Raw genomic sequence first — 18,666 nt, 5'->3', positions numbered from 1 at the left:
CAACCAGTCATGCTACGTTTCTTCATAAAAATATCGGATCACCCGCAGGAATTACTGTTCAGGTCACGTATTGGGTGCAAGCAACGCAACAAGAAAAAAAAAATAACTATTTTGCACAAATGGGCAATCTTGTGCAACTCGAAGACCGATCTTCAGTGTTTACTGTCAGCGTCATGGCGCAGTCCGCATGAAGAGTTAGTATTCGAAATCAGAGGTCCTACACCCCCTGACTGAGAAAGGACATGAAATAATTTCTCAATGGCTGCCAAGTCAGTGTGGTATCATCGGCAATGAACGTGCCGATCAAGCTGCTCGTTCAGCTAATGCAGAAGACAATCGCCTATCAATCCCGCTGTCTAGGACAGATGCTACCAGTGTGATCCGCCTACTTGCATGTCAATGCACTACATCAGAGTGAATGAACCACATTTAATGCACGCCCGTTTATGCAACCGAGATCCAACCTAAAGCCTTGTGCTTCCACCAAAAATTCCCGGCAGAGACGCGACCTTCTTGTGTAGGCTATGGTTCGGCGTCGCGTTTTCCGATGCCTGCGCGTTCCGCACAGAGATGGCCGACACCGTGGCAGGTGGTGTTAAGAACGGCCAGCTGCAGTGCAAGTTTTGCCGGCCAGTTTTGACAGTGGCGACAACTTTCCTTGGCGTTACGCTCTAGCCTCGTCGCCGTTGTGACTGAATCAGTTCGGCGGGCCAACTATTGTTACCGAACCCACGAACGCGGACCTGATCCGCTATGAGTGGGGGAGTTGCCGCGGGAACGTCGTCGGACACCCCTTCCCACGCGCCGACCAAGACGCAAGACAATGGCTACTCGGGCGCACTGCGCGGGTCGGCTCCGAGTTCTACGAAGCCCCTCTGGCGTCGGCTCCGGACCGTGCACCTGTGTGTGTGTGTGTGTAAGCCGTCCCGGGGAGAGGCGGCGTGTTTACAATGACTGGACGAACGTTGCCGTCCCGTTCGAATCAAGGGGGGACCGAGTGTTTTTAAGCCGCTGTTGTGCGGATGCTCGACACACTTTTTTAAGCAGTCATGTTAGACTGAGACACTTTCTCAAGCAGTCGTGATAGACTGACGTACTTTCTCTCGCAATCATGCTAGACTGATGAACTGCATGCAAATACTGTAAATAAACCCATATTCCTCGTTCTCGATGAGAAGCAGTACTTCCCTTCATCAACGTCCTCAGCGTGGATAAGTTGTACGACGGCATGGCACAGCTACCTTCGAATCCATGCCGGACTCCAATCTTGACAACGGATCACGAGCGATGGGATTGAGCCCCCAATCCTGACAGTGGCCATTGCAGTGACGCGGAAACATTTGAGCATGTTATTTGCCAGTGCGCGCACTACAGTGTGCAGAGACAATCGCTTTCTGTCGTGCTGGAGGAGTTGAACGATCAGCCTCTGTCAGAAAAATGAATTTTGCAACATTGACGCGAACACGACTTAACATCGCATCAGAAAGCTGTGCAAGCGCGACTGCCTGCGCTTTATGAGATCGACCGGCCTGTATGAACGCCTCTGAGTGGAACGCCTTTTCTGTTACATGACTTTTTTTTTTCTTTTTCTGCCCCCCCCCCTCTCTCTTTGCCCTCTTTCCAACTCCTCCATTTGTCACCCCTGCAGTGCAGGCTAGTAAACCGGAAACTCGCTTCTGGATAATCACCCTGCCTTTCCTCTATAGCGTTCTCTCTCTCTTTCCGATGCTCGAAGGGCGAAGCGCTTCACTGGCGGCTTTCCTCAGGCACGAGTCGCAAGATTACCGTCTGCTGAGCCACTGGCATTCTTATTACGGACTGCTATGGCCAGTGCAATTTGCGTGCCTTTTTTTCCCATGGCATATATGCCATGTTTCATCACAACATTTTTCAAGGCAGTTTTTCTTCAGTGGTGCTTTTTCTCCAAAACTCACCGTGCGTCGAAGGACACGCCACCGGCATTCTCGGCAAGCTCGTCCTCCCTAAGCGAGCGCACAAAGTCCTCAAAGCCTTCGCCGGACTCGGAGCCTCGCAGCTTCCCGCCGGAAACGAGAACGTGCGTGAAGAACACGTAGCTGCACACGGTAGGCGATGGGTAAGCGGTGAACGCGAGTGCGCCGCCGCCCACGGTGCACACCAGGGGCGTCCGAGTCGCTGCACCGAGATGAAACTCGATGAAGAGTGCAGTAATTACAGACCCGTAATTGCAACCAGACGTGCACTGTATGAGTCTGTGCCACAGACACACTCGTAGTTGGAGCTGGGGTTGCTGAGTTGCTCGTTGCGGTTGTTTACTTTGCGAAACTTGATGGCACGTAACCTCCATGGGAGATTGGCCGATACTAAAGTGGCTTACACAAAATTGGTTGAATACGTTTAGAAAGTATTAAAACTGAATTGCTCAAGATGGTGTGTCATTGAAATGTTAGGGTAATAGTAGAGGTAGACGAAAAATATTAACAATGAATATATTAAACGGTTACTTCCCTACGAATACACTTGATTTGACTCAAGAATGAAATTTTTCATAGCATTCCAAACATTCGCGTGGCTGCGACCAACAGTGGAAAGCATGACCGGAACATTCCTGCTGAGGGAAACTTTGTCCTTGGTATCAATCGCCCATACCCAACAAAGATGCACTGTGCTTCTTGCCCTAATTTTAACGCGGCAGCGTGAAAGGCCCCGCGTCGCAGAAAATCCGATGTCGGCGACAGTCGCCGGCGTCGCCGTGAGCGAGAGTTCCCGTGTACATTTAGGTACATCTATAAGCCACACCTTGCTATACGACATGCGGTATATGCGGGGTATACTGCCACACCATTCTATCACTAACGTTCCTCATACCTTGTCTCATATTCTTGACGAAGTTATTACTCGGAATTTCGAGAATGACAAACAAATGCCATTAAATGAAACACCGACAGCGCATGCCTTTTATGCTAAATTTTCTCAGACTGAAATATTAAAAGTGCGAAACAATAACGGACACGTGAAAACTATGTAATTTTTGGGCGCGGCTGTGCACTACCTCCTGCATCAGCCCACGCAAGAGGCCGCGCTTCTACCAGAAAGCTCGCCTTCGTACATAGCCTCCACAGCCAGCGTTTCCCGGCAAACGTTAAGGTTGCATAAGCTGTAGTTGCCGGCAAGCGTGAGAAGCAGTCGGGGATCTTTGAATGATATAGCTTTCTCACTGGTACAACAGGTTCTCACTGGTAGTTGTGGTGGACTCTGTGCTGGCGACTGTGCTGGCGCTGCTGGTGCTGCGCCGATAACGCGTCTTAGGTTCAACGGTGGGTGGAATGGTCTCCTCCTCGACCACCGGGAAACCAGGCGCGCGCGTCGTCGGTGAGGCTGTGGCAGTGCTGGTAGCCACACCACCGGAAGTGGCCGTGATCACTGGCGTCGTTGTCTCCTTTGTTGGCCTCTTTCGTTTTGTCCGGACGATCGTGCTGGCCGTCAGAGACTGCGCGATGCCATGTAATTAGTATCTGATGCGTCTGGCACGCCGCACGTGGTTGTGTACCGAGCGCAAATGGTCGAGAGGCCAGCACACATGACACTGTAAAGAGTAGTTCGCGCGATCGAGAAATTCAGAACGAATGACTTGCAATCGAGAACTAATTTTCTTCTTGCCAGTGCCCTCGTATGCATTGCAGCTGGTCGACAGTATGTAACAATTCGTGACTCTTGTTGCGTCGAACGAATGGTGTGCACAAGAGTATGAAGCTGTCGTTTTGATTTTCATTCAAAATGGCGAACAACGCAAATGGCAAGATGCAATCCAAGATATATGCACAAAGGACACAAAAGACAAAAAAGAACACAGGACACAAGCGCCGTTTCAATAGAGCCTTATGATATCTATTGACCACAGGGAACACAGTCAGCTTAGCGACAGATGAAGCAAGCCTGTCTCAATATTTTTCTCGGCCGGTCTTCAAAGAAAACGTCTAAACGTAGCCCTGCGGACTGCTTTGAATATTGTGGGCTGTTCAGCACTAGGTGCCGCAAGAGAGAAGCACCTTAAGCCATGCAACGCTCTAGGCATGCATGGCAGCTGCTCATAAGGAATTCGCGACTGCGTGTTCTTCACATTCGCTCCCAACGAGGAATTTGGCTTTTCTCCATGGCCCACTGTGAACATGATGTAGTCTATTCCGCGTGGTGCACAGGAAGTAGCGGTTGGAGGTGGCGTACGTGCAAGGTAAGAATTGTAGCGACAGAGGAAACCTTGTCAAGCTGTCAACAGCAGCAGCAGCGCCTACGTTCATGGGGCTCTTGACATAGCCGATCAAGACCAATGCATCGGTTAGACACGTAACCGCAAGAAGTCACTGCTCGTGCTGTTGCTCAGTGCTTGCACAAATGCTGGCTGCACGGTAAACCATATTCAGAGCTTGCACGCATGGTAATACGGCAAGCAGTTGGGCTTATCGGTGCACAATTAATTGATAAGAAAGCAGTGGTAACAACGGTTCACAAAGCTGCAGAATACGATGACCAAAGCTGTAGCGCCGTGTTAATCCTCTTTGTGTCATCTTATTGCTCCCGCACAACATCGAATCAGCGTCTTCAACAAGACTACACAGAGGACCACGAGCCCCGCCCAAGAGTTGTGGGACCAGTGAGGTTCTGCCTTTCACAGGAGGCGGATTCTAGCATTGTGCAAGTTACCGACACCTTTCGCTGACATTAGAAAAAGGTAAATAAATGCCTTTAAAGCCTGCCTGCTTTGTGATACACTTTGTTGATGATGCATAGTGCCGGGCGTGTTGAGGTTTGCGTTCGAGAGGTGAGCTAGGTTTAGATTCTTAGTGTAACGAAGATTTTTTGTCGCCTTCTTCGGTGAAACAACATACAAGTTTTTGCGCTCCAGTTCGTCGTAAGCCCGTGCCGACGACCCCAGAACGAATGAATTCTGGGGTTTTATGCGCCAAAACCACGATTTGATTATGAGGCTCGCCGTAGTGGGGGACAGCGGATCAATTTTCACCACCAGCAGATCTTTGACGTGACCCCAATGCATGGGATACGGGCGTTTTTGCATTTCGCGCCCACCGAGTGCGGCTGCCGGGGCCAGGATTTGATCTCGCGACCTCGTGCGCAGCATCGTAACACTACAGCCGCTAAGCCACATTGGCGGGTTTTGCGGATAAGGAGGCATCGTGCTGGGATTGGGCAATAACTTCCGAAAGAGAGGCAACCGTCAGCGGTATTTGATGACATGAGTAAGGACGAGGAATGCGCTCAGCACAACTGGGTCTCGTTTGTCACAGGTTCGTGGCCAAGGTATCCCCATAAAGTTCAGCAAAGTGCTCCGTCTGCATTGTAAGCAAGAAGTATAAATCTGAAATAGTCAGGACACTTTAGCTACATGCTGGGCACTATATTTCTTGGTTACAACGTTTAAACAACTATTTCCTGTTGATGTTAGAAATGATTTATTCATTAAGTTCTGTGTAATAAAGTGTGCCTACGAGTAGATCCACCCATAGTAATATGCAAGCATACGCGGAGGGCCACATAAGGAACGTAGGCGTAGAGTAAAAACAATATTGATCGTCCCACCTTGTATTCCATGTTAGGCAGGCAGACGACGAAGGCTAGCAAAGCAATCGATATTTACATACATAAGGACCACAAGGGAACGTGCAGCCCGTGCAGATCATTGCTATCTACTGACTCAAGGTGTCTTGTTGTAGCGTGGAATCCTGCAAACTTTATTGAATGATGCAGCACATTCAGGATTTTCCGAAAAAAAGTACAATGAGGAAGTCACAATGAGCACGAGTAAATTCGATGCCGTAAATATTCACATTATTTAACTTTGCCTTTTCATTCAACTCGTGCCCTTGATAGCGCGTTAAGGAACCCCAGTTGGTGAAAATTATTCCGGAGACTGCATCCACTACGGCGTCTGATATTTCATAGCTCCAGTGTTACGCACACATCTTGACGATGGCAGGTTGCATTCCTCGTTGAAAGCTTATGGATGGTTCGTTTCTTTTTTTTTTCAGGCTACCAGCTACGTTTAACCGATGATGAGGTATCCAACATGCGGTTTCAGCGAGATTTTTAGAAAAAAAAAAAGAAGTGGCTGCGCCGATCGGCAGCAACGCAAATGGGCACGCCGCGGTTTACCGTGTTCCCCTGCTGCGTGGAGGACGTCGCTTCGTGGCCTCCCGGTCTGGTGCGACACGGAAGCTGCGGCGTCGTAGGCTCGTCTTCCGCTTCGTCGCACCAGGGCTCTGTGCCGGGCTTCTTCGAGCGCTTCTTAGTTGTCGCTGGACGGCGCGTCCTCTTGCCTGGAGTCGTGTGCACGTAGAAATCCTCAGTGGCGGTCGCGTTCGCGCACTGCTTGCCACCCTGACCGGGGCCCCCTACCAGCGCCCCAGTTTTGGCCCCGCCTGCAAAAAATGCAGGCGCGACAACTGTTATTGGCATCCGCAAAAAGGAATGTCGTGCGAAGCTCGATAGGTGAGCTGAGTTTGTGGAGTAAATAAATATAAGTATACCAAAAAGAATGCAGGCCCGTACGGTTCTCTAGTTTTCGACATTTAGTAACTCGAATGGCCCTGAGTGCTTTGCAATATTTCGTTCACTGTCTACGATTTGTCGCGAGTTCATGATTTGGGAGTAACTCCAAAGTGGCATGGACTGAATAAAAAAAAAAATTATACGTGTGATATAGCTAAGCAATTCGCCTATAATACGTGTAACTGTTGATAACTGATCATATTTAGTGGTGTGCACTAATCGATCCTCATTCAGTAAAGCGGTAATTTGGGCTAATTTGTTTCATTAGGTTAGGTTGCGAAAACCCGCGCATAGAGTGAGTGAGTGAGTCTTTTCAGGTGGGAGTAATTCTCATTCCCCGGCGCCATTAAAAAGCATAATAAAATTTATCCGCTTATATAGCGTACTGCAACAAGACAAGAAATCACACCTAGAAGGATAAGTGAAAAGGCCCCAGGTACGTTCTGAAGCAAGACGGGTGAAGAAAATGTGGCGATCTACAATGCTTCTTTTTTAATATCAAATGGACCTAGCGCAAGCAGCTATAGAAATACCGTAGATGAGTTGATGAATCTTTGACCAAAACGCCAAAATATTGTGTCACTTTGATCTTTTGAGTAACTCCAATATATTTGTTTGAATACATCCTCATTGTGAATATACCAAAAGCAAAGAGTACTCGGTACTCCCTCAACGATCGCATCAGCGAGTTCTTTAAATTAGCTAAGAAAAATCAACTTCAAAATCAAATCCTCAACTCTGCATCTACAAAATCAAGGCTCGCTGAATTTCAATTGCATTTCCCATCCAGCATATGCCACTAAGTCAAACTTGAGGGCCGTAATTCGTGGGCACCGCTTTCGCCGACAACAATTTGAGCGTGCATTCCAATTGGCTATGCCAGCTAACATATACAAGCCTAAAGGAGGAGCACACTCACCAGCAGCGTTACTTTCACGTCCGATCATTTTAGGGCGCGTTCGCGAGTTTACGTCACCAGAAGTGCTGCTGGCGCCGTCTGGTGCTACTCAGTTCAACCGGACCGTTCAAAACGATTGTGGCGATGACAGGCCATGTGCTACTTAATTGCTGGCGTAAAAGATTCGGTAAACGTATATATTCATGAATGCACAGTGACCTCGCTTCGACGAAGGCATCACGAAATAAAAAGAAATGTGCTTCTGATAATTTGTGCTTGATCAAACTGCCACAAGAGGTAGCTTGAGGCAGGATGCCCGAATGTCGCCAAACGGCGGGATGCCTCACGCTCAAGCTAAGAGTGACGTTCGGCGTTACGTGCCGCAAAGCTACGCGAAAGCGATGGATCACGAATAAGACCGCATAATTCATTAAAACTGAACCCGCCAGGAAATTGGACGGATGTTATGCTATGCCAATTGATCACACACGCAGATAATTTTTATTTTATGAGAGCGCGATTGCACATAAATTTGTTAAACTATTTCCACTAGCACTTTACCGTTATTGATTCGACTTTAACACTCAGCTCTGATGAACGGTGAGTCAGGTAACTTCGTTAGCAACATGTGTCTGCGTTGCTGGTAACGCTGCTTGCTCGTTGCGAAGCGAGCCTGCATGAGCTTCACTCACCACCGCCTGTGACGAGCAGGAGAATGATGATCGCCACCAGCAATGTGATAACGAGGACTGCGCTCACCGGCCAAATGTAGCTGGGATGCTTGTTGGCCTCCCTGACCGTATGAGGAGTGAAAAAAGGTTTTGACGTTTTAGTACGCTGCTGCGCTCGACACAAACCTCTAGACTGCCGTAGTGTGGTAGTGCGAGCACACCCTTCAAGATTATATATATATATATATATATATATATATATATATATATATATATATACACAGCAAAGACGAATGGAGAAATGAAACTAAATTGCAGCCCCTCGCCTTCAACAGCAACTGGAGAAGCAGTTTAGCTTGAGACACGGACACGTTATGTACGACATATAAGGGTTTAAAGCCGATGCGACACACAGGACGAGTGCTCACCCGTGTCGGCGGTAATAGTTACACGCGAATGGTCAGAACTGTTTCCGAGGTCTGATCAAGACTTGCTTCAGGCAGTGAAACCAAACAGGCTTCAGTAGCGTGCAACCGCACAAACAGGTCTCTCCGATTCGCGGAAAAACTCTCTTGGCTCGAGACACGATGAATGAGGCATCCTTCAAGAACAAAGTTTGAGAGCACGCGTGGGTGCAGACGTAGAAGTAAACACGCACTTAATTGCACATGATCTCTACAAATTACAGTTGCATCCATTATGACTGTAACTGGCGTACATCACACTTAATTAGTTGTCTGCGCTCTATAATTATAACCAGCTCTTCTATAGCAGTCTGAGAGTCCCAGTGTACGAACTGTAGCAGTTTGTCGATTTTCAATTAAATTTTTAGATGTGACAGGGTGACTCAAAGTGGCTTAAACCACACTGATAAACCGCGGATGCATTCACCTGTCGTTTGAATCATTTTTTTAAGGAAGTTAAAATTACTGCCAGCTTTCTTTTTCCTTTTTCGAACGCATTTTTGACAGTGCCTGTTACATTATTAACACGATGTCCTCCCCTGATTTATTTGTCCAGCTGCCACAAAATATCTAAGTCAGAAGTAAACGAGTGCTTCTCCCTCCTCTCTCCCAAATCACGGGCGCCGTAGGTGGAAGTCAAATTCATTGCAATAACTGCGAAAGTGGAGTACGTCATCAATGATGAACGGTATGAAAGACACCTATGAACAATAGATGTACTAAACCGCAGCCAGCAGTTCTGAGCACGAAACGATTAGCAGAAGGATTGGGTTGAAAGGGGAGGGGAGGCATGCCTGCGCATGAAGCTTGGAATGACTGGAATTTGGAAAGTTTGTTAGGGATTCACGGTACGGAAGGACAGGCGCGCAAAACTGGGACACGAGAAGAGCGAGAAGGACAACACAAAAGCCGTTTCTGCTTACCTTCCTTCTCGTTCCTGTTTCGTCCGTATTTGCGTGCCTACCTTTCCGAACGATGACTTAAGCAAGTTTTGGCGTGTAAGGCTCCTACATTTATGCCGCTGCAAACACATTAGTCTGACTGCACTCAGTGCATAGAAGTTAACCTTTATCTGGCCTTTCTTCTTCTTTCTTTTTTTTTACAAGCCAGTTGTGGCTCCCCAACCCTGCCACTGCAAGCACTGTAAAATTCTTGGTCACAGTACTACGAGTGCACGTTAAAGCCGGCGAATTAGCATGCACGCGTAATATGACAATGCTGCATATGTGCTTACTCTGTAGGAAATGGATCTGAAAAGGAATGAAAACAGAAAGTGATATGCTGAGCATATTATTTTACCTTGAATCGATTCTGATCTATTCCGAAAGAACAGAATTGTCGTGCCAGTTTTCTTCAAACAGCAAGCCATACATGCATACTATAAGCCGCACACTTAGAGATACGTTCCGTGCATATTGATATGTACAATAAAGAACAAAACTACGGATGCACCTTCGCATAGGTAAAATGTTGTCACATACTGCGCTTTCGCATACAGAACTTTAGCCAGCTTACAATATACAGCGGTCATGAGCGGTGCGTATTAAAAGTTTGCCCTATTTTCTGGTATATGGTGTGCAAATAGGATGCCGCAGAAATTTAAGTGCGGCGTTCTTTACTGGGGACTGCCATATATTCTGAAGCACACTCGCCCTGCAAGTAGGTGCTGGTGAACACTGAGTAAAATCACGGAGCTGGTAGCCTACGCTTGGGGCAGTAAACTGCTTTTCAGTGAATGTTTGCGTGGCATTTTAAGATAAGCGAAGAATCAACGTTCAGTTACGCCAACTTTTCGTGATGAGAAACGGCTGCGACGTTTGAAAACAGCGGCAAACATGTGATGTCGCACTGACATCATCGGCACGGCTTTTTTTATGAGTGACGTATGGAAAAAAAAAATTCGCCTATCATTCGCGTCTAAAGTTCTAAACGTTTATGCGCCAAAGAATGCAAACAGCAATCTCATTTTGAAATCTTCGCGGACTTTCAAGTTTTGAGAAGAGCAATCATGTTGTGAAGAAGTTAACAAACTAAGGCGTAAACATGTGAAGTAGGGACAATTGTCTTATGCCGGAGTATCTTGTACACAGCTGAATTTTTTCAGCCGTTCTGAAACTATGCAGTGCTTTTGTCTGACCAAGACACACCGATATATTTTGAGATAAAATGTTCAGAAAAAAAAGGTATTGGGGGCTTCATTCATGTCTACATATTCTTTTTCCGAAATGCACTGATAATGTGGAAATTTTGAATTGAACTTACCGCTCAAATAACTCTTCGCAGCTGAAGAAAGGGTGCGTTCGGTAGGTCTCATTAGTGAAATTATTCTTTCACCAGATCGTCAGAAAATGCCATTTGGCGACGTCATAGATGGCATGCATTATTGCTAAACTTGTGTTTCCACTAATAATGACACTTTGAATGAATCTCCTCAAGTCTCACTTGGACAAAGCTGATGAACGGTTACGAAGACACATTGTGTCTGAATACGCCAAAATAATGCCTACTTTGGGACTTTCACGAAGCTGGCACAAGCTGGCACAATGAAACGTAAACAATCACCGTAAGGTATTTTCTAATCAGGAGGTTTAAGGACTACAGAAGGCAAGCTTACCGACGTCGGCATCAGACGAACCTTGCAGGGAACTGACGGAACGCTTCGTCTGCGATTGAGCGGATCTCGTAGTGAGCGTGGACTTTGCAGATCTCTGAGCTATAAAAGATAGAGAAAATAAGTGTTGCCTTTCTTTTTGCAACTCCTGAACTCGAAAAAGGGGAAAAAGGAATACTGCAATCGTTGAGGTTTATCTAGTCCCTAAATAATACTTGTTGTCCACGTTGCGTACATCGCGGGCTCAATGCTGGCGACGGCAGCCATATTCTGATGAGGACAGAATGCTAAAACTCCTACGGGCCATCCATTGAGTGTACGTTAAGGAACCACAGGTGGTCAAAATTAGGCTGGAGCTCGCACTACGGCATGCGCCATCTGATATCGTGATTTCTGCACATAAAACTCCAGGATTGATCCTATTTGTGCGTGCATGCATTCTAAGAAAAAAAAAAAAAAAACATTGCACCCTTTGGGGTTTGTCCTTCCTCCAAAATATTTTCGTCATTTATCAGTCTTGCGCGTACCCAATACTTTCAGGTGACGAATGGCGTGCGCGTATCAGCGAGACGTAGCGTTCCTGACAGGAACCAGACGGGCGCGCAGCGCTTAAGAAAGACAACGCGCGCAATGCAGATGACAAATGTTGTTTGGAGCAGCGATAATCTCCGAAGATTGCAAACGTCTTCCAGAGTGTAAGATGCCATTGAGCCTCTGCGAAGCGCAAAGCCCATTGCAAACAATCAAGGAACAAAAAGCGTGTTGCAGGCAGCCTTCTTACAGCGAAGCTGTATACTACTACCGTCCAAGGAAATTTTCGTGTCGTAAGCAAAAAAAAAAAAAAAAAGCTCCCCTGACGTGGACTGCTCCCAGAAATAGTGCAATACCGGCCCTTACACGCGGCGGAGGTGAAGCAGGCGTCAAGCACCCCCCATAAGTGGGTGATCCCGGAGATAGCGCAATGACGGGCCGACCCGCGGCAGAGGTGAACCAGGCGTTAAGCACTGTCCATACGTGGGCCGATCCCGAAGATAGTGCAATGCCGGGTGGAGCCGCGGCGGAGGTGCAGTTCGCCATTAAGGGGTCCGTATACACAGCTTCGCTGGCGTCCTCCTTCACAGAGTGGAAGGGCACATATTTTTTTTTTTCTGGATGAAACTGCCTTTCTGCAATCAAACTAAATTTGTAGGAGTTTGCCGAACTCCGCGGAAGAGTGAGTAGGCGTTTACATTGTGGAGCAGAGTGAATGCAGGGCATCGGGGAGTAGAAAAACTGGAAGACCAGGTTGAAAAAACATGTCCTATTGAGAAACGAGTTCCCAGCATTTCCTTTGTTCTTTAAGGTGTGGCCCAAAATATTACGGTCTATTTGTGCATGAACAAAAATACGGGGTGTGTAGCAAGATATTCAGAGTCAAATGAAATGGTTATTTCGAGAGTGGCCCGATTTCTTTTAAAGTCTAGAGGCAGAACAATCAACGCATGCAAGGATTTTCACTTAATGCCATAATGTTTTTACCTCTATTGTGGAATATACAGCTTTATAAAGTAAATCCTTTCGCAACATCTTTATAGCACGTATTAGTTACTCCAATCTCACTCAGTGTCCTTACTACTGTGGGTATCCTTAATTCAACATCATGTTTTCCTAATTTATCCTGTTTTGGGCGATTGTGTAACCGATACGAGGCTTTACCTGCTGAGATGTTATTGAGAAATACCTATATTGAATACATGTGTTGCAGAACAAGTTTTCTATAGAAGCAAGTATGGAATGCTACGTCGTATTTAAAGGAGGAGTTCAATAGAAAGGCACGGGGTCGGAACATTTATACTACATATCATTATTTTTTATCTATGACAAGCGGCCGCATATGTCGAATAAGTATCTCATCATTTGTTGCGGGCCTGTTTCGAAAGCTCAGCGCTCCAGTCCATAGCGATTCGTTGCTTTTTTTTCTCCTGATAACTCACTCGACTGGCTCCTGGCAGAAGTGCTGGTGGTGGTCATGGTGTCCCGAATGGAGGTTCGCGCCGTGTGCAGTCCAAGCAGTCCAGCAGGGGCGAGCTGGAGCTGCGGAAGTAGTCCATCGCCAATTGCAGCAAAGTACCAGTTTAACTGAAAGTGTATCGTACTTCAACAGCACTTGTCGGTGTGCGATCGCGCAAGCAATAATTTAATAATTGATTGTTTCGTTGATTGGTTGATTGATTGCTTGCTCGAAAAATTTATTTATTCTTTGATCTTAACATGTGAAGGCAACGCTGGGGTTATCATAGATGAGACACCGTAGTGGAGGAATGCGGTTTGTTGTTGACCACGTGGGCTTCCTTAACGTGACCAAATTTAAGTGATTCGCTACTGTGGCCAAGCGGCCGTGGCATTGCGCTGCTTTGTGAGAGCTCGCGGGTTTGGTCCACGGCCATGGCGGCTTTATGAGCGATAAATGCAAAACATTTACGTTGTGGGGGTTTGCGGGAGCGCGTGCGTGGGTGCGGGTCAGCTGACAACAAGAGAGAGAGAGAAAGTCCACTGGTGGCACTAACGTATACCCTGCGAAGGTTGACCTGCAGAGCCTCGGACACTAAAACCACTCTATTCTGGAAGGTAGCGCCACTCTTACTAGCACCACTCATTGTCGCCACGCCCTCACCCGCGCCGCTGTCCTCCTCTCTTTCCTCGTCGCGGTCGCCGCGCCGGAGCTTCCTGCACCCCGATTGGCTGCTTGCGCGAAACTGCCCTATCAGCTGACCCACACGTCAAGGAGACGCCATGAAACTAAAGCCCTTTAAACTTCCTAAAGTAGTGCCAAACTTTGAAGAATGCCGCCTCCTCCTCGCGCGCTCTGACCGAGGCCGCCGCCGCGTCGCTATTGGCCTAATGGCATCACGTGGGTCCTCGCGCCTTGCTTCAGCGCCATGTTTGCTCGAGAAGCGTCTACGGAGTGGCGAGGAGCGCATGTTGGCGCCATTGCTACGTTCGAGGAGTGTACGTGGCGCCACGGTCAAGGAGGGAGCGCAAAAGGGAGGAGAAACGAGGAGGAGTGAAGGTGGAGGAGGACAGTGTCGCTACTTTACGAAGTTTAGGTGCTTTACATGAAACTTGTTCTCGCAATTTTTTACTTTCTTTCCGGCCGCCATTCGCGGGCCACGTGTGGATCGCGCTGCCACGGCGCACGTGTGTTTTGCAAGTATTGCAAGTTAGGCAAGCATCGTTTGCCGGAAGAATGTCTGGCTGCTGCGCTTTTCAGTGCAGCAGCAGGTGGGCAAAAGGACCAGCATTGTTTGCAACCTTCGGAGTTAAACGAGTCTTTGGGCGGTAAGAACAATGGTTTCAGATCATCGGAAGAAAAAACGTCAAACCTTCGAAACACGCCGTTCTTTGCGAGGCAAGTACTGTTCTCCTATTAGTTGCAGGCAAAGTTGCGCAAAGATGTCTTTTATAATTTTTTGCAAGCCAGACTCTCTGTTAAAGTAGCGTACTTCTCTTACTTCTTGTATGCAAACTTGCACGAGGATTTTTATAATTTTTGCAAGGTAGACTCTTCGGTAAATTTATCACAATGCAACACTGAAAATTTAGCGTGTGTAAAACATGTCGCTAACCATCTTTTTTTCTCGAAACGTGCGCGTCATGGTAGAGTGCTTTCTTTTTTCGCGTTCAGATTATTTTTAAGCTCAGTATCATTTAGTATATTAGCAGGGAAGAAGTTTGGGCGTGTTGGTGGGGTACATATAAACTGGGATACATAGCGCAAGAATGATACAAGGACGAAGCAGGAACACGGGAGTTGTAGAAACTTAGCGCTCGTCCCGTGTTCCTGCTTCGTCCTTGTGTCATTCTTGCGCTATGTATCCCAGTTTTTATGTATGATTTACGATGTTGTGCCTGCGATTAAGCCTTCGCTTAAATAATTATGTGCCTCATTTTCCTTCCTACCTTTTGTGTAGAGCACATCGGAAGCCATGGAAGCGTGACACTTTTCGCTCTCTGTATGTATACGTGTGTCTCTGTGGGGCAAAAATATTTTTTTTCTCATACAAGCATATCTTTAAAGGAGCGAGGCATGAATCTCACTACGAGGTTACTCAGTAGATCACTAACATGTTTTGACATGTATACAATAAAAACTGTTCCATACTTGCGCCGTTTTCATGGAACGATGTAATTAAATAGAAACACGCGGAGTGTTTCTTGCCTCGCATATGCTCAGAAAGGGATAAAACGTTTCAGCTACATTTTGCGGACAATCACTTCGAGCCGAAGATAGTGCAAACTTATGGGAAGAAAAAATTGAGGCCCAACGCCGTTTTATTCTTTTCACGGCTTGACACAAGGTACGAGCTACGCGCATTGCATTTGGCCGCTTAGTTGTGGTAAAATGTACATTTTGCATGCTGTTGTGAAGCGACGACGTAAGGAAAGTTCAAGTGCGCGCATCGTTGTCTATATTGAGAGTTCACGCAAGCCCAGAATACGTCTAGCGTAGTGGCATTGTCACAAGTGCTCGCGGTGCCCTCAGTAAAGGTGGATTTACTGTAAAAAACATGTATATTCTTGCTTAATTCTCTTAAGTGTTTTTAAAGCCGTGCATATGAAATGAACGCACGAATTATCTACACAGCTTAATTTACCTCATACCGTATTCCGCCGAGCCGTGGATGGCCAAAGCGGCGCGTTCGTGGAAAGCAAGCCGCTGAGCGATGGTCATTTTTTTAGAGCACTTCTGCTAGTTTGTCTCGGTGCCTGCGTTCGAAAATATTCGTCAGGACGACCTATCGGAACTCCGCCATATTCGTACCAGTGTCATTATGCGATGAATTCCACGACAACGCTTCATACGAGGCAAACAACAAGCACGCGCACTCATTCTTCCGCGGCGCCCGGCGGACGCTGGCCCGAATAGCGTGCCGTGCGCAACGTGCCGGCCCGAGGGAGAGTGAAACTCAAGGATAATTGAGGAGGAAAGCGCGCGCGAGGAGGAGAGTGTCGCTACTTTCCAGAATGGAGGGGTTTTATTGGACACCTGCTCCATCAAGTTTATGTTCCGTTCATCAAGCAATTGAAGCGCAATGTTTTGTACCACGATCAGCCAAAGAGCATGAAGAGGTCGTGGCATGGAAGGACGTCTTGCATTGCGCCAAGTTGACGTCAGTCTCACAGCTTGTCTCGTGGAGCAGGCTGGTAGATGTCGAAAAAAAAAAAGGCGAACGGCCACATGCCGCATGAAGCATCATCATGATTAAGTCCCTGTCCCTTTCAAAGGGATCACGATGCGGGAAGGGGGCCGTGGGCCTCGGATATTCACTGAAAATCCACAAAAGTGTCCCGCAATTTGGTTGTGCACAGTGTCACAAGAAGTAGGTGTTGCTACTGGCTGTCGCGCTATGTGTGGCCTCGTGGCATGCGAAAAACAAGAAATAGAGCGCTGTAACCCTTAATTTAAAATAACATATATTCAGGCTACGCTTATTCAGCATGGTACGGCCAGTAACTATTGCGCGCGCAGTATCGGGATGCGCATAGAAACCGTTTGTTGTCGCAACATTTTCTGCTTCCGCGATGGCATGGTCGTTATTCTCTGTTGTCGTGTCGGGGTCCTTTTCTAGAGAAACAAGTGTATCAATTCACTTATAAGGGAAGGTTTGTTAACGCGGGGCCTGCTTTGTTTAGGAGCGCACTTACTTGACAAGGCTAATTGGTGGAGCAGGCCACGCAACGGAGGTCGCCGGAACTGCGCTTGTGTGAAGGAATCGAAACCCCTGACGCGTTTGAATGAGCCTGATGGCGATGACGATGCTGTTTCTAACACGATGCTTAATACACGTGCGAGATCACAGCCTCATGCGTAAAAAAAAAAAAAAAATTTGAAGTACTACAAGCTCGCAAGAAAAGTACCGTGTTCATAGTAGTTTACCATGAACGTTTTCGTTTTTGAGTTTTTTTAGATTTTACATAGATTTAGTTTTTATTTTCTAGTTACAGTCAGTCTGAGCAGACATCTTAGGCACGAGTGGGGAACAAATTGTATTCAAAAGGTACATTCTATACAAGGAAACTTCACATGGATCGAATCCCGGCCGTGGCGGCCGCATTTCGATGGGGGCGAAGTGATGAAAACACTCGTGTACAATGCATTGGGTGCACGTTTAGGCACTCCAGGTGGCCAAAATTAATCCGGGATCTCCCCCAACTAAGATCGTGGTTTTCGCACGTAGAAAGCCCATTATTCAATCTTAATCTCGCACTCTACTGCCAAGACGCGAACGCAACATGAACACGTGGCACATGGTGGCCACGAAAATGGAATTGTGTGCTCGCATGTGGCCCACACAACACCGACAACTCGGTAGATGCTGAAGATACGTTAGATGGGCTGTCTGTCGAACACTGCGCATGCAAGTGTTATGGGGACGCCGAAATAGAGAGAAGAAAGCTTCCAGTAACTTCTTTGTAATAAATTTCCAACCAATTGGAGTGGTCACCAATTTGTTGCGGCATCTTTTAAGCGTAGGATAGCTAAATCCAGAGATGAGTATGACATGAATAAATTCACTTATCTGTCTAAATCTAAAAACAAAGAAGCCCCTGTTTAGATTTTTACGCTCTGTAAAGATGATTCCCATTCCAGAAAATATTTACTCTTTTGTCCTTTCGCCACGTGAATTGTCCGAGTGGTTGGAAAATATTGGAAGGGGTCTAGAAAACAGATTCGCTTGAATATTTACATTGTACTCATTGAAAGCATTACCGCTAGAGGAATTTAGGCAAGTTAGATTACATGAACTCACGGATGTTCGCTTTCTGCCACGATGAAAATTTCGTATGAAATATCCCCGCAATAAATCTTGAATATGGTAAATTACTCCTTAAAATATGTCTCGATGCCTTCAGAACGGAAACTTGATACAATAATTCCGATACCTAAAAACACTGGGTGGTGGGCATGATTTAGGTAAAATTAGACCAATTTCTCTCACACCCAATTTGGTTAAACTAATGGAATTTTGAATTGCCGGATGAAGACCTGTATTTCTGAAAACTTAATACTTAGACGCAGTGAAATTGGCTTTAGATCTTTAGATATTCAAACCAGAGAAAGATATTGCTCGAATCTCCACTCTGCAAGATTGAATTAGGGTTAAGTATACCGCTAATATTATCATTTAGGCAATCGAAACTGGGATATAGTCAGAAAGACGTTTGTTGCGCAGTGTTTGATTTTTTAACTGAAACAAAAACATTACCCTGCTCATTATTGTACCTTTATTCTACCTATCAGACCATCATTCATTTCACAGTAATGGGTTTCTCTAAATTATTTATCAACATTGTATTTATTCACTCTTTGATTGTAGCTTATATTAAAATTGACCGTTCAGTTTGACTGCTCGCTCACATACTATAGCCGGATACAACTCAAGTCTGCAGTGAAGCCCCACCCACGCCCTCATAACGGCCAGCCACTGTTCCTCCGCA

The 18,666-nt window shown here is 46.6% G+C and overlaps 1 protein-coding gene across 1 annotated transcript in view; it reads right to left on the bottom strand.

Moving 5' to 3' along the window:
* Positions 1-13,197, bottom strand: part of LOC129385835 (uncharacterized) — a 32,525-nt gene extending 19,328 nt beyond the window's left edge. Inside the window, exons 1-4 of the mRNA XM_055072993.2 lie at positions 13,161-13,197; positions 6,148-6,413; positions 3,198-3,469; positions 1,935-2,231 (exon numbers count right to left, since the gene is read on the bottom strand). Coding sequence (XP_054928968.2) covers positions 1,935-2,231; positions 3,198-3,469; positions 6,148-6,413; positions 13,161-13,197 — 872 coding nt within the window. The remainder of the gene's footprint in view (positions 1-1,934; positions 2,232-3,197; positions 3,470-6,147; positions 6,414-13,160) is intronic.
* Between the last annotated feature and the right edge of the window lie 5,469 nt (positions 13,198-18,666).

This window comes from Dermacentor andersoni, chromosome 7, assembly GCF_023375885.2.
Source record: "Dermacentor andersoni chromosome 7, qqDerAnde1_hic_scaffold, whole genome shotgun sequence".
In the NCBI taxonomy this organism is placed as follows: domain Eukaryota; kingdom Metazoa; phylum Arthropoda; class Arachnida; order Ixodida; family Ixodidae; genus Dermacentor; species Dermacentor andersoni.
This window is presented reverse-complemented; position numbering and strand designations above follow the sequence as displayed.